The sequence below is a fragment of the Limanda limanda genome, chromosome 9 (genome assembly GCF_963576545.1).
Source record: "Limanda limanda chromosome 9, fLimLim1.1, whole genome shotgun sequence".
Classification (NCBI taxonomy): Eukaryota; Metazoa; Chordata; class Actinopteri; order Pleuronectiformes; family Pleuronectidae; genus Limanda; species Limanda limanda.
This window is the reverse complement of record NC_083644.1, coordinates 25,627,735-25,641,820: the sequence shown is the minus strand read 5'-3', so window position 1 is coordinate 25,641,820 and position 14,086 is coordinate 25,627,735. Positions and strand designations below refer to the sequence as shown.

At 42.0% G+C, this 14,086-nt stretch overlaps 1 protein-coding gene across 1 annotated transcript in view; it reads left to right on the top strand.

Annotated features, from left to right (window-relative positions):
* Positions 1-14,086, top strand: part of tgfbr3 (transforming growth factor, beta receptor III) — a 71,153-nt gene that overhangs the window by 39,613 nt on the left and 17,454 nt on the right. The window contains exons 6-10 of the mRNA XM_061078411.1: positions 5,793-5,976; positions 8,711-8,873; positions 9,293-9,440; positions 12,742-12,931; positions 13,165-13,415. Coding sequence (XP_060934394.1) covers positions 5,793-5,976; positions 8,711-8,873; positions 9,293-9,440; positions 12,742-12,931; positions 13,165-13,415 — 936 coding nt within the window. The remainder of the gene's footprint in view (positions 1-5,792; positions 5,977-8,710; positions 8,874-9,292; positions 9,441-12,741; positions 12,932-13,164; positions 13,416-14,086) is intronic.

Genomic DNA, 14,086 nt, shown 5'->3' with positions numbered 1-14,086 from the left:
TCCTTGTGTTATGCACAGGCACACACACTCACACAGACACACACATGCACAGCACAGGACTATGTGTTCCAGCCCCCTTGGCATTTAAAACAGACAGAGTATTAATATGTCTCTTCTAGATCTTGTGAAACCTTTTTTGGCTTATCTGACATGGGGCTTTTATCATGCAAACATAAGTAATAATCACCTTTGGATCAGGAATGATTACTCTACACTCAAAATGCATTGTTGGAAGATTGGGTATTTTTTTGTCTTTTTTCATTTAAGAGAAATGTAGGATAAAAGTCCTTCTAAAAACACAAACAAAAGCCTTTAAAGAAGATTATGAGGTCTCTGCAATGGATTTCACCGAAAGTCATTTGACAATTTTCATTTGTGTGAGTTAAAATCACAGCTTTGATAAAAAAAAAACACGCGGCCATATGAGGCTCGGGTGCCAAAAACTCCCTTAAATTGTTATTTCCTGTAGTAATGAGAATGTTCTCATGTCAAGAGAAGCAACGATGCCCTTCATGGAGATGAATGTGCTTCTTGCCTGCTTGTGTTTTCCTAAGCTGTGATAATGTGTGGCCAAAGAGATGGGTGTTTTCTGCAGAGAGCAGCAGGTCAGCATCACAGTAAATGTCTCCCCTTGTCAGTGGTGGCAGACAGAGAACAGCTGACAACCATCATTAAGACCAACAATCCAGCCAGAGCCACTGCTGTGTGTCTAATGATGGTGGACATCAGTGCTTTTGCTGAGCAGAGACCTTTCACTTCTTTATCACGAATGAAAAAATGTTGCTTACTTTTGACAACGATGTCTGTTTTAGAGGAATTTGTAACTTTGGATTAATTTACATGTAGCTGCGCATGCTCAACTTTCGATGGCCATGTTGAAGTTTCTTATACAATATTTACAAAAGCCTTATACTTATGATAATGTGGAGGTGATGAGCCTAAATATCAAGTTATTTGTGAAACCTATACTTAAGAACAACTTATATGTGGCTTTGAATTATTACTTAATTTGTGTAATATCAGGACTTTTTCTCATAATATTAAGACTTTATTCTCAAAATCTCAGATTTTTTCCCCCAGCAATGTGGCCGTCACATCAACTATTTGTTTGGAAGTAAAACATCTAATATTTTCTGTATAAGCTTTCTGTGTTCGTCTTCCAGTTTCTCAAGTGGGTCGAGGACAGATAAAGGGATTCTTAACAGTGAAGAAGGAGGCCCCTGCCGTCTCTATGTTGTCTACAGGGGCCCCTGCTGAATTGGGTGTTAAGTATTTTGGTGTTTGAGTGACAGCACTAAGTTCTCTGGCAACAGAAAGCTGTTGATATCTTATGCATTAGCCGGACAGTACACTGTCACATAATCCAGAGGAGTCCCAGACGCCGCTCCTCATCTCAGGTTCTCTCCCCAGTGACACAACACTTAACATGCCGCAGAACTCAAACAACACCCAGAATCCTCGCCATCGTCAGACTTTTATTTGTTAACTGTTAAGATCCACTCCTTTCATAACACTTAAATAAACTCCAAACAATGCTGTCAAAGCTTGGTGTTCACAGAGATATCGGTAGCAGACTTATGACTTGAAAATCTGAGTCATTTTCTATGACAACAATAGATCCTGCAAGATTGGAGAATACATGACAGTGGATGTAATATTTTTCTGTAACCGTTAACCCACAAAGTCATGTAGTAAGTTAATGACGTGCATCTTAGTAAGTAATGCCATGTATGGTAAGCTGGACTTGCTACCAATCAAAGCTTACATTAGAACAAACACATTTAATGGATTACTTACATAATCTTATTTAATGTTATTTAATGGCTTTCAAAGGCAAAAAAGAGGACACCACCCTCCATACTCTTAAAGTGCTGAGTGTCTTTGTTTCTTCAGCCGTGTGAAGAACCGCTGCAGCATGTGGTGAAATCTGAAGCTCGGCAGGCCTGCCGTACCTAGTTATGGTTGTTATGTTATGATTGGATAATCGCTTTGGGGAGGGGTTTACCAAAACAGTGAATTAAATTAAAAACCTGCATCAGCCACAAGAGTATACATGTATCGTGTCCACAGATGAAGAATCAAGAGGGACTGGTTTGGGCTCACTGCTTCAGAACAGAAACCCGTTGCCACGCCAGACCTCCCTCACTCTGCCCTTTCATTGGAGAGGCACTTTCCTAGGGCTAATTGGACTCTGCATCAGGCCTGCCAGTCCTTGTTTCCTGGTCCCAGCACTCACGGTTCCACGGACACAGATGGGCTGGTTGGACGAGCTTCAGAGCAGCTCACACACTGTTGCTGTTGGCCACTCGACCCTGTCGGCTTTTAGAAAGCCAGAATCCAGACTTTTGTTGTAAAACATGCTCTCTGCAGTACACCCTGTCAATCGGGAGCAGGCAGGAATCACCAATGGTCTAAAATGTCGTGAAATATGAACATTGAAATCAGGCCAAATTTTATTTTACCAAGGGACACAAGGATTGGAAGTGAGACACATGTGCAGAGTGTGCTGTGTTGACTTTGTGGCCCAATGTATATATTTCTTTTGGGAGGTTTGTGGGAGGGAGGTTGTGTTGCATCTCTGTTTGAAAGGCTTGATCCGCAGCGAATGTTTTATGACTCTTGATGGAACAACACTGTAAAGTTTTGCTGTTGGCCCTGAGCGGCCTACTGTTTGTTTGCCAAGCGTTCACTCTTTCATTAGTTGAAGGTTCGTAGTACGAGTCCATTTTGCTCTCACACACACACGAGAACTCTCCTCAGTGTAATTGTTAATGGAAACCAGGGCTAGCCACGATGGTTTTTAGTCGGAGACAGAAATGGCAGAGGAGCGCTCCAGAGTGGCGCTGAGACATATGGTATTGTTTTGTCCAATACAGAGCCTGCCAGTCCACAGGAACACATGCACGTCTGCAGCGAGCAGCGTGATTAGCTGCCTGTATCTCATCAAGAGAGGGGAGTTCAAATCAGCCAAAAGAGCATTCATCACATTAATATCACCAGAGAGCTATTGCATGGTCACATTATCTATCAACCTTTTCTCCCCTTTCCATCCCTCCTCTGTTTGCAACACCTCTTCATTTCCAAACAGCCATTCGGGATTTTCCAGGCTCAGGGTGTTGCTTCGTGAGAACTTAGTGGAGGATAGCAGCTCAGTGATAATTGATCTCAAACATTTGGCATCCCTTCTCCTTTTTACTTCACATATGGCCATAATATGCTGAGGCGTGTATGCAGGAAGATCACAGAATATTCTGTTCAGTGTTCATCTGCCCTGCAGGATGATCAGTAGTGGCAGATTATCGCAGCAGATGATAAAGAAGGGTGTTATGTCATAATGCAAACTGCATTAGAATTTAACTTCAAGCATGGATGATACTGAACGGACAGACGTCATTGAAGTGTCCATGCTGAAGCAACATACCTGACTGCAAATACCATTACAAACAGGAGTGCATGAGTTTCTACCATTACCCACAGGAAGAGCACAAGTCTCAGTCCCCATGGTATGAAGCAAACTTCTCCTCTACATTCTTTGTTTGATCTCACCTGCCAAGTCTGAGGAATTCCTCTTAAAGTCCAGGTAATATCCAGTTTTCATGTATTTCAACTTCAGAAGCGCATTACAAGCCCCATCGAGACCAAGTTTGTTGGAAATAACAGCAACAGATCACTTAATAGGAGATGAGCTATACTCTCATATAGTGTGGATAATATTTACCTGGAGGCTGCTTCAGTTGTTTGTTAAATTAATAGGTAGATATGTTAAGAAACAAATCACGCTGTAGTTTAAAAAATCGCAGCAGTTTTCTTAAAAATTGTAAAAAGGTTTGGCTGATTTATGAAAGTGCATTAGTAACAAAGGTATCAGCACTGAGTGACAGTTTATGTTAATAATTTGCAGCTTAATATTTTAAGACGTTTTGAGAGAGAGAGAGAGAGAGAGAGAGAGAGAGAGAGAGAGAGAGAGAGAGAGAGAGAGAGAGAGAGAGAGAGAGAGAGAGAGACTAAGTTAAAGCCCACAGTGGGTCCCTTGCTTCCCCCTTTCAAATTCCTGAGGTTTTTCAGTGCTCTGGAAGGCCTGGAGCTAATTTGACTTTCAGTCTTTCCCCTCTAATTCTTTGCGACTAATTACAGTCATATTCCCGCAATTAAACTGATAAACTCTGCTGAGCTTGGCAAGGGTATAGCGAAGCAAACCCCAACCCCTACTCATCGCCCGAAGCCACCACTTCTCCCCTCTTCGCTGTCTCTCCCTCCCTGTGTTCCTCCTTATCATAGTAAACACACTAAAAATAAAAATCAACGTGAGTTCTTCGATAGAGTCTGTCTCCACGGCCGCAGTATTTACTGCCTCTGGTGACAATGCCAGGAACATCCTCAGGAGCGTTCCAGAGGTCAGACAGCCAGATGTTGTGCATGAGGGGAATTTAAATAGTTATGTCTGAAATACCTCAACACCCCAAAGGGATGTTATTCTATTACCACTAAAGCATGATTGTAATTTAGCTTCATAACATCATCACAAAGAAATTATCTCACTTATTCTCTTGGAGTAAAGTGCATTTCATGTTTTAATTGGGCCTGCCAGCAATGTCTCAGCACATGCACACAGATAGGATACCTTGGGAGAAAGAAAACAAGCAGGGAAATAAAATGAGGTAGGCTGTCTAGACTGTGCGCTTGGACTCGTACGGTTGTTCGGTAGGTTTTCAGCACATGTGAATGTTTATCTGACTGAAATGAAGCATATGGGCAGAGCTCCACTAAGTGCCAGAGGTGTTCCCTCCTAAATACGACTTTGACAGTTTCCCTCCAAATCAGCGCTTCTCTACGCTCCATATAGTTAAGACTTCTCCCTGATTTATTTTGTTTGTGACCACCAATACGAGGTCTGAGATCAGCGGATGGAGCCCCACTGGTTACTCCCAGGTCACACCTTGTAACAATGGATGACTAAGCTTTTGCTATTAGAGCTCCCAAAAATGGAACTCTAGACAGACTCAAGTCTCAAATAGCGACCAACTGATTAATTGATTGGCAAAAATATGCAGAAGAAATTTTGATTTATATTTTTGGCATCTTAAGTAGAAACATATATTTGAATACAAACATATCTGTTTAATTGTTTTATTTTTCATTTTTATTGATCATGGTCTTTTGTCTTATTCTCATTTTATTTCCATGTGTGCTGTTATTTATTCATGTGTACTGTGTAACATTGATAAGCTTTATGAATAAAGTATATTGACAGTGTGTCTGTTTGTCAGCTCTTGTGGCCATTTTGTAGCAGATGTGCACATCTGCGATGACGCACTGCGGCGCAGCACCCTGTGTAAACACTGGAAACCAGGCACCTTATTGTGAATGGAAACGTGTTTAAAAATACGCAGAGCATATTTGTAAAGGCTTTTAAATAATGGGTGGGATGGAGTGCTCTGCCTGCAGGTTGATAATTTCACTGTTTGAATGTCTTGTGTTAAACAAGGATGAATGTTGATGAGATACATTGTATCTGCACATAGTCACTCCAGGAGTAAATCTTGAAAAGTATCACTAAATATAGATTGCGTGAAGGCAGATTATGCCTATATTCCCTCATTAAAATGTGTTTTAATTCAGTAGAAAACTGAAAAGGATGCTGGGCCTCATTAATACTGAATTGACAAAATAAAACATGCGGGGATCTCTCCCGTATTTTGACATGTACAATCGTATTGCATGGAGCTGAGATAAGAGCTTATCACAGCTGCTCCTCTATCCTCTAACTCTCTCGTCTTTGTCTCCTCCTCAAGGTATCGGAGGGCTCAGAGGTCCAATTTCAGCCAGGAAACTTCTCGCTCACCTGCCAGATCCAGAAGGAGACACTTCCCCATGGCAATGAGCACCTCCTCAGCTGGGCCCAGAAGAAGTACAGGGCAGTCACCTCTTTCTCTGAGCTCAGAATGACTCAAGATATCTACATCAAAGTTGGAGAAGGTGTGTGTGCTGCTAGATTCTTAAAATTCCCAAACATAGCTCTGGGCCCCCAAGGCAACACCTCCCCATTCCCCTTCAGCTCCCACAACTTCACTTGGCTTTTGTGTTGCAGCTCTGCCTCCAGGTTTACATGCACCAACTGTGCTAAAAGAATTTCTTTCTCTCAACAGGCTATTTAACAGGCTTTCTGTGGTGTTTCTGAGTCGCGGCTGCTTGTAGCCTTAAGATCCCAGGAGAGTAAAGAATGTGCAGGGATCATGTATTTGAGGATTTTGACTGAATGACAGATCATGCCATGCAGTATACAGTAATTACACATTTTAAATGTAAACACAAAAACTCTCAAACTCTGGCTCTCTAGAGCTGAAACAATATATTAATTGATTGGTGGATGGACAGAAAATAAAGCAATAAACCAATGAACCGTAATTTGAACTCAGCATAGTGGGTGGATGACTCTGCCACTAACACTGTTAAAAATATAATTTAGAAAGATAACAACAAATTAAACATTCATTGCTAAACAGAAATTCCAACTTTAAATAGCATCAAAACCAGTGTTAGATTTAATGAAAATCACAAGGTGAAACTTTGGATGGTGGAAATTAAGTCACCAACAATATAAGTAGTCAAGTTCTGAGAATCATCCATCATTTGCCTCTTGTGCACAGTTTTGTCTGACTGTGGTGACACGCACACTCATATCCTGTTTATTATCAGGTTTTGGAAGTTTCACATTTTAATGTTACCAAAGCATCTAAAGGTCATATCAGTGTCCTGGATACGCCCTTTTCGTGAAATGCAAGTTAACTTGACTTCCTCCTTCAGTAACACAGATACTGGTGTATATATATAATTTCCTTCCAGTTTGTGATGACTGCTGTCTACCTGTGCATGTAACAAACAGTCATGGCTCTGTATCTTCATCCTCTGTGCCCTGGTTCTGTGCATTGGTTATTGGCAGCATGATACCGGCCATAATCAAAATTGCTATTAGGCTCTGTTGTTGTAGTCATGGTAAAGTTAAACAACACAGAGACCTGAGCAACCACGGTTATGAATGGTACTTGTAGTAATCATGTGTTAGGGGGAATAACTAGATTTCTCACTGTTACATGTCAACTCCATAAGTCAAATGTGATCAAAACAGCGAAAACCTTCATGACCAGGATACCGCTGTGCATGTAACAGTAACTGAGTTGAGAAGTAACAATTTTATTATTAACAGTGAAATGAGAACAAATGTAATGTACTGTCTTCTTGTGGAGGGAACACATAGCAGACGTCAGTGGAAAAGCAACAGAGGTCAGCAGGAGATAAATCTCTTCTATCAAGATAGGGGGAAAAAGGAGGAATTAGAAGTCTGAAGGGAAGAAGCACAGGGGGATTGTCAGGGAAGATGATGACTGATTCTCACAGACGTATGAGCTGTGGACTTGACCATTCTTTATTCTCTACCGGCCTGGTCCATATGGTGAACAGACAACATGTCCAGACTTCACAATACACCAGCTTTCACAAAAAAAAGCATGTTTTTAATGAGCATCTTTCACGACATGGAAATGAGGCACAGCTCATGTCTGGAGACGCGATGGCTCCACTCCTCCTGGTGATAGGTTCTCTCTCTGTGTTGTTGGTTGCTGTTTAGAGCAGAGTGGTTGCTCAGCCTTCAAGCTTTTGGCTCATGTCATTAGGGGGCTGTGGTTTGGCAAAAGCCCAGAGTGCCATGATGTTTACTTCAAGCAAGAAGCTGTAGATTTCCACTGCTTCATATCTTCAATAGCATTTTCATGAAGATGGATGCACTCTCACTTTGCTTCCTACCCAGCGCTGCACTCCAGGTCTCTCCTGTTCCGGAGAGGAAGGTGCCAACCTTCAGTTTACACTTTGTCGAAAGCTCTGCTTGCCAAATAAGGAAGCATCTGTCTTGTGCTTTCTACGAGTGCTAAGAAGGAGCTTAACTTTTCTTGTTCTGAAGGTACTTACATTTTTGAAAAGTGGAGGAAAAAACACTAGAGGCTTTGATGAAATGTTGTTGTCCTGTCATTGTTAAGGTAGTCTGATAAAATATCAGGATTAGTTTTCCCATGTGAAATAAAAAGAAGAATATTCCTGTTGATAGGAAGAGAGTCATGCCAACTCTTCATCCAGGAAAGAAAATAAAAAAAGGCAGAGGAGAGACAATTGGAATACTGGCTGCAGGGTTGCAGAGAAGCTGTAATTCAGCTTGAACGGAACTACTCCAGAGTCTTATAGCCGCTTAAACTGAGAAGTTTGTAAAGGTTGCTGGACCCGTTTTAGTTTGAAAACTCCGGTGCTGGGTATAGGTCTGGATGGGCAGAAACTGAGATGTTTAGAGACAATAATGAAGAACTGTTCAAGAAACTGTTTACATTCAAAGGAGATTAGCTATTTTTGAGCAATCTGTATACACCGGCCCTCACAGCCCCAATGTACATGATATGCATTTTCAGTCGTGTTAGTATAGATATGGATTAAACTGATACAGAGCTAAAATGCTTGAGTAGACAGAAAATGTAGTCCTATGGGTGTATCCCTAGTGTCTGCGTGCAGGACACTGAAACCCTCCCAGAAGCAGGGGGTGCTGACCTTGGACCCTGACTCCCTCTGTGCTAGAGGGGCAACAACGATCCATTCATCTCCACTCTTGGGAGGCCAAAATAGCCTCACAGAACCCCCCCGACTACTAACACAAACATCTCTCGACTTTCAGACCCAGTGTTTTCTGACACCTGCAAGATTGATACCAAGTTCCTGTCTCTGAACTACCTGGGCGGCTACGTCGAGCCACAGCCTTCAAAGGGCTGCGTGCTGTCTGGCCTCGACAAAGACCAAGAGGTCCACATCGTCGAGCTGCAAGCCCCCAACTCCAGCAGGTGAGCGGCATAAGCAGCTGAGGCCAAGAATGCATGTTATCACAGTTTTTTTGTTTGGTTAAAAAAACGCTCCCACTAATTTTTTTTTGGGTGGAGGGGGTGGGAGATGGGGGCACTTTAAACCTAGTGGTGTTCCTTTAAGGGAAATATTTCAATATTTGCTCTCAGAGTCCCAGATAATCTCCTCACTCCCCTGCAGAGCGATTATTCTGTACACCCCGAAAGACCAGAAATTCTCTAGGGAATGTGTTGGTAGTTGAATCTCACTCCAGTGGTATCTGGTCTGTCGTGCATATGTCTGATCTTTTGTTTTTCTGGGAATTCATCCAGCTTTTTAATTAGTTGGTCAGACACAGATGGTACGATAACACTACCCAACCATCCAAAGATTCCTTTTTTCCCTCTCTCCCTCTCTTCAGTGCTTTCCAGGTGGATGTCATTGTGGATCTGAGGCCTCTGGAGGAAGATGCCCCCCTGCATCGCGACGTAGTCTTGTTGCTCAAGTGCGCTAAGTCTGTCAACTGGGTCATCAAAAGCCACCGTGTGACGGGAAACCTGGAGATTGTGGTAAGCGAGCACCGTCAAAACACACAAAAGCTTTCCATCCAGAGATGCCTGTTTTTTGCCTTCATGGGCTTTCGCCGCTGAGATTTGATTCAGTCTTGTCAGACATCACCGGGGCTTACAAGTCCTGCCACGGACTGAGATGTCATCACTTTGCACCACTGACCCACAGAATTTCTCACACCAGAATGTGTGGCGAATTGGCGCCTGGTCCCAGCTGCACGAGGGGGTGGGGGATAACAGGTTAGAGGAGGAACTGTGAAAATTTCATCGTGGCAGCTCCAGGGATTGTCATCGGGTTCAGAGAGCCAAGGGCAGGATCGGCGGGGCCAAGGCTACTAAAGCACTTCAGCTGCACATCAAGTCTTCCCATCGGTCATGACGTGAATTATGAGCGACGCTTGCTTTAGGCATTTTGTTAAGCTGCGAGCTGTTAGGACCTCCTTGCCACACAAAGAAGATAAACCCTAGTTAATTACTATTATATATCAGAGTGTCCTTCACTAAGAAAAATGGTTTCATACATATCAACACTGAGTATGAGTATACAGTTTTGATATTAAATCTTCATTGTTATCCAGGTCACTCAGGACCCACAGAAACTATACGAATATGACACCAGTGTACATTTAGGAAGAATAGTTGAACCGTAGTTCATGTTGATAGGCAGCTGGCAGTTGTCCAACAACTGAAATTGTTCCAGGGATGTAATTTAAAACCCAAGCTCTTGAACCAAAAATTCTGTGCTGTAAAAACGGAAATAACCCAGTATTCTATGTTTCCCAGAACATTTCACTTGTGCTGAGTCTAGTGACTTGTGTTTACTCTATGGCTGACCCGTGCTCTTGTGCGAACCCCCCTGCTCCGTTAGACCTGTACCGATTTCAGCCGAGGTGTGCGGGAGGTTCTGTGTTTCCTCAGTGTGTAATGCTGATACTACAGCGGGGCAGCTGTAACCATGATGCAGCGCTTTTGCCAGCGTGTTTGTTCAGCTGCCTGATCAGTGTTCTACAGTAAGTCAGTCAGGCTGTGTGAGTGTAATAAAAGCTCTACGCCTGCGAAATGTACAGCACAGCACACATGGATAGCAAAGTTTCTGATGGAGGGGCATTACAGAAACCACGTGGTCCTTGTATAACAATACAACAGCTTAGGTCAATAATCTAAATAACTCTCCTGTTTACATTCTAGATTTATTAAATAAAATACAGCACAAAAGATACAAATCAGTTACTAATTTGCACATTAGACCTACAAATAACAATAGATTATCATCGTTAGTTAATCAACAGATTAATAACTTGTCATAAAATGAAGAGGTTTCCGAAGCTGAAGGTGAGCGGTGTCCTTTGGCACTGGTTCTATAGATGCCACTGTAGGTCAGTTTGTGAGCAATGTCAAAGCTCATTGGCTATTGCCTGATGACGAATTGGCCTCTGGCAGCAACAGACAATCTTTTGGGGCTTCTGGTTTAGACAGCGAATATCCTGAGCGAGACTTGGTCTTCCGTTGTTCACACTAGTTGAAAGTTTCTCCACACAAAACATTAACAGGGAAACTTTTTGTAGAGACAACATTTCTATAAAACAGGTGTCAGCATGGTGGCTCAAACGTTATTCGGTCAAACTAGTAACAAAAACCAGAAGTTTTCCCGCCCTAAAATGGTTCCTCCCCCATTGATTCTGCATATTCACGTTACCTGCAGAATCTGTTTATAGAGATTAGTTTGTCAGTGAATTTCTTCAGATCCTGCTTGCACTGAATTGTAATAATGTTGTGATCATCTGTCTTGTTAGCTAATGCCACCAACATTTCAATCAATCAATCAAATTTATTTGTATGGCCCATATTCACAAATCACAATTTGTTTCAGGGCTTAACAAATGGAGAACAAATGTAGAAACCTCAGAGAGAGCCACATGTGAGGGATCATGAGAGGAATGTGCAATAGATGCCGCATGTGTAACTAAACACATAAAAAAACACATCAGTATTTACAACACTGATAAGAAGAAATTATTTTTAATATAGTTTTAATTAAAACTAAAACATATACTTTTGATTTTACATTCAAAATAGTCAGTTAGAGATGAAGGGAGCAGAGATGATAATTGAAATGTATGAGTTATTGCCAGTAACGGTAGTGTAGGTAAGTAGTCATATTGTGTAACAAGCAATCTAGTTGTTATCATAGTCCACGATCAGCTGCCACCACCATTATGATCAACCATCACGATCCACAATCTTTACAATCACCATTACAGTCCACCATCACATTCATATATATATATATAGCTGTTCTACATTCACTGTGAAAGAGTAAATGTTAGCATGCTAACATGCTTAATAAGAAATTGTGAACACGTAGCAATCAATAGAATTAATAGAATATTATAGACCATAATGCCAAGGACATGCTGAGAGGAGGGACTATGACAGGTTATTGTTTGGCTCAAGTACATTTATTAGTTCAGTGAGTAATTTTAATGCTACAACCTTAACTACTAATCTTCCACTATGTATTTCTTATTCTGTAATGTGTACTATATTCAATTTTGCAATGTATGAAATATACACATTTTCATGAGACGCTAAAACAACAGGTTAATATGTGTTTAAATGGTCTCCTATTAATTTGAACACGGTTGTGATAACTGCACAACATGACTCCACCAGCAGAACCTGCTACAGACACAAGTACTGACAAGTGCTGCTCTGCATTTTCTTCTTTGTCAAATGTTTGAGATTGTCAGTCTAAACATGAGGCCATTTAGTTGTTCCAAAATAGCTGACCCGATGACTTTTACGTGACAGCAGGATACTGTGCTGTTGCAGTGAGTGTTTGCGAAACCGTCAGCTATGCGTGTGATATGACAGCCTCGTAAAAGTGAAGCCCCACTTCTCTCAGAATCTGGGTTTTCCTCTGCTTTGCACGAGACATTAAAAAGAGTGGGAAATGTTCTGTAAGAAAGAGTCAGCTTTCTCTCGCACACAGGGAGAAAGCAACCGAGCGTGTGCAACAGGGCAGGATACACATTTTAGGAGCAAACTAACGTGTTGGCTCCTCTGCATCGATCAAGCTGCGACACGCCCATTCCCTCACACTCATACACATGAGTCACACTTACCACTTATATACGTGCAGGGCTGGACTTGAAGTTGAAAATCGGTGACAATTCCTGAACAGTAAATCATGTCTTTTGTGTCTGAAGATCTGTAAAAAAAGTGCTCTTAAATCTATGCTCTTTCATAAGAAATATATAAGAAGATACATTTTTGTTTATCTCTGCTTTTTCCTCCACAGGCCTCTGATACCGTGAGTGTGAGCTCCACCACAGAGAAACAGATGGAAGTGTCAAAATCCCCAAAGCAGCAATTGCCAACAGGATCACAAGCCCTGATCAAGTGGGCAGAGGACCATGGTTACAGTCCAGTAACGTCTTACACCAGCACTCCTGTAGCTAACCACTTCAGTATCAGACTAAGAGAGCCAGGTAAATTGCAAAAAAAAGTTTCGATTATACTTCTGCAGAAATAGTAATATTGTGTTAAATTCAACAATTGTTCAAATACAAGTAAATTCTTTTTCTGACTCCTATTGCCCATTTCTCCGTCATCGCAGAGAAGCTAGGGTGATAGTGTGGAATGGTTTTATAGTCGTCGCCCTGTGTAATTTCCCTGCCTGTAAAATCAGTCTCACGAGGCCTTAAACATGTGTGACTTCCAGATGTGGTGGATCCTCTGGAGAGCATGTTGCCCCCGGACCTCCCCTTCCTGCGTGACTCCAGTCCTTATCCAGGAGCAGGAGTTGCCTCGCGACACTCAGGTCTGCCCTACCTGCAGCTTCCCTCCATCCTGGACGACCGGCCCTGGGAGAACAGCGAGCCAGAGGAGCATCAGGGCGTCCTGAGTGTGGGCCACAGTGTGCAGTGCGAGGACACAAGGATGGTGATCAGCATTGAAAAAGAGAGTCTGCAAGTGAGTGGACAGCAGGGATGTTATTTATCACAGATACTGTCTATGAGCATACACAGCTACAACTAATGATTATCATTGATGATGATTAATACTTTAGTTTAAAAAGATTATTTCATAAAACAACATACATATGGTGCACCTTTTCAATATTACACAAATTAAGCAACACAAAAATCAATTCAAATAGGAAGCTGGAAGCAATTAGAAATTACTCAGTATTGCATCAAATTAATTGACACTGTGAGGAGCAAGCAGATCTTAGTAAGTAGTAAATCTCTAGCAAGAATTTATATGGATTTGTTAATGTTAAGGCGAATGATAGTGTGTGCAGGCATCTGTAACATTTTTATTATTGTATATTACTGTGATCAGTCAGTGTAACAACAGCAAACTGTAGTTTCCGTTTTAACACACAGATCTAATAGTCACTTGTGGTTTAATCAAAATAAGTAGATTTACTTTGAGTTCCTGGCTCACGCTGGCTGACACTGACACTGAAGCAAGTAGGACTGGTCCCGACACTTGGCATCGGTTCACGGGGACAGCTCAGTCAGCCCACATCACAGAATGGAAACTGGCATAGACTGTAATTAGGGGAAGCTGGGGCTGGAGCGAGACCACCTTGTGGGATTTGTTTATTCCTGGGAACTTAAAGTCTCACACAACCGCTC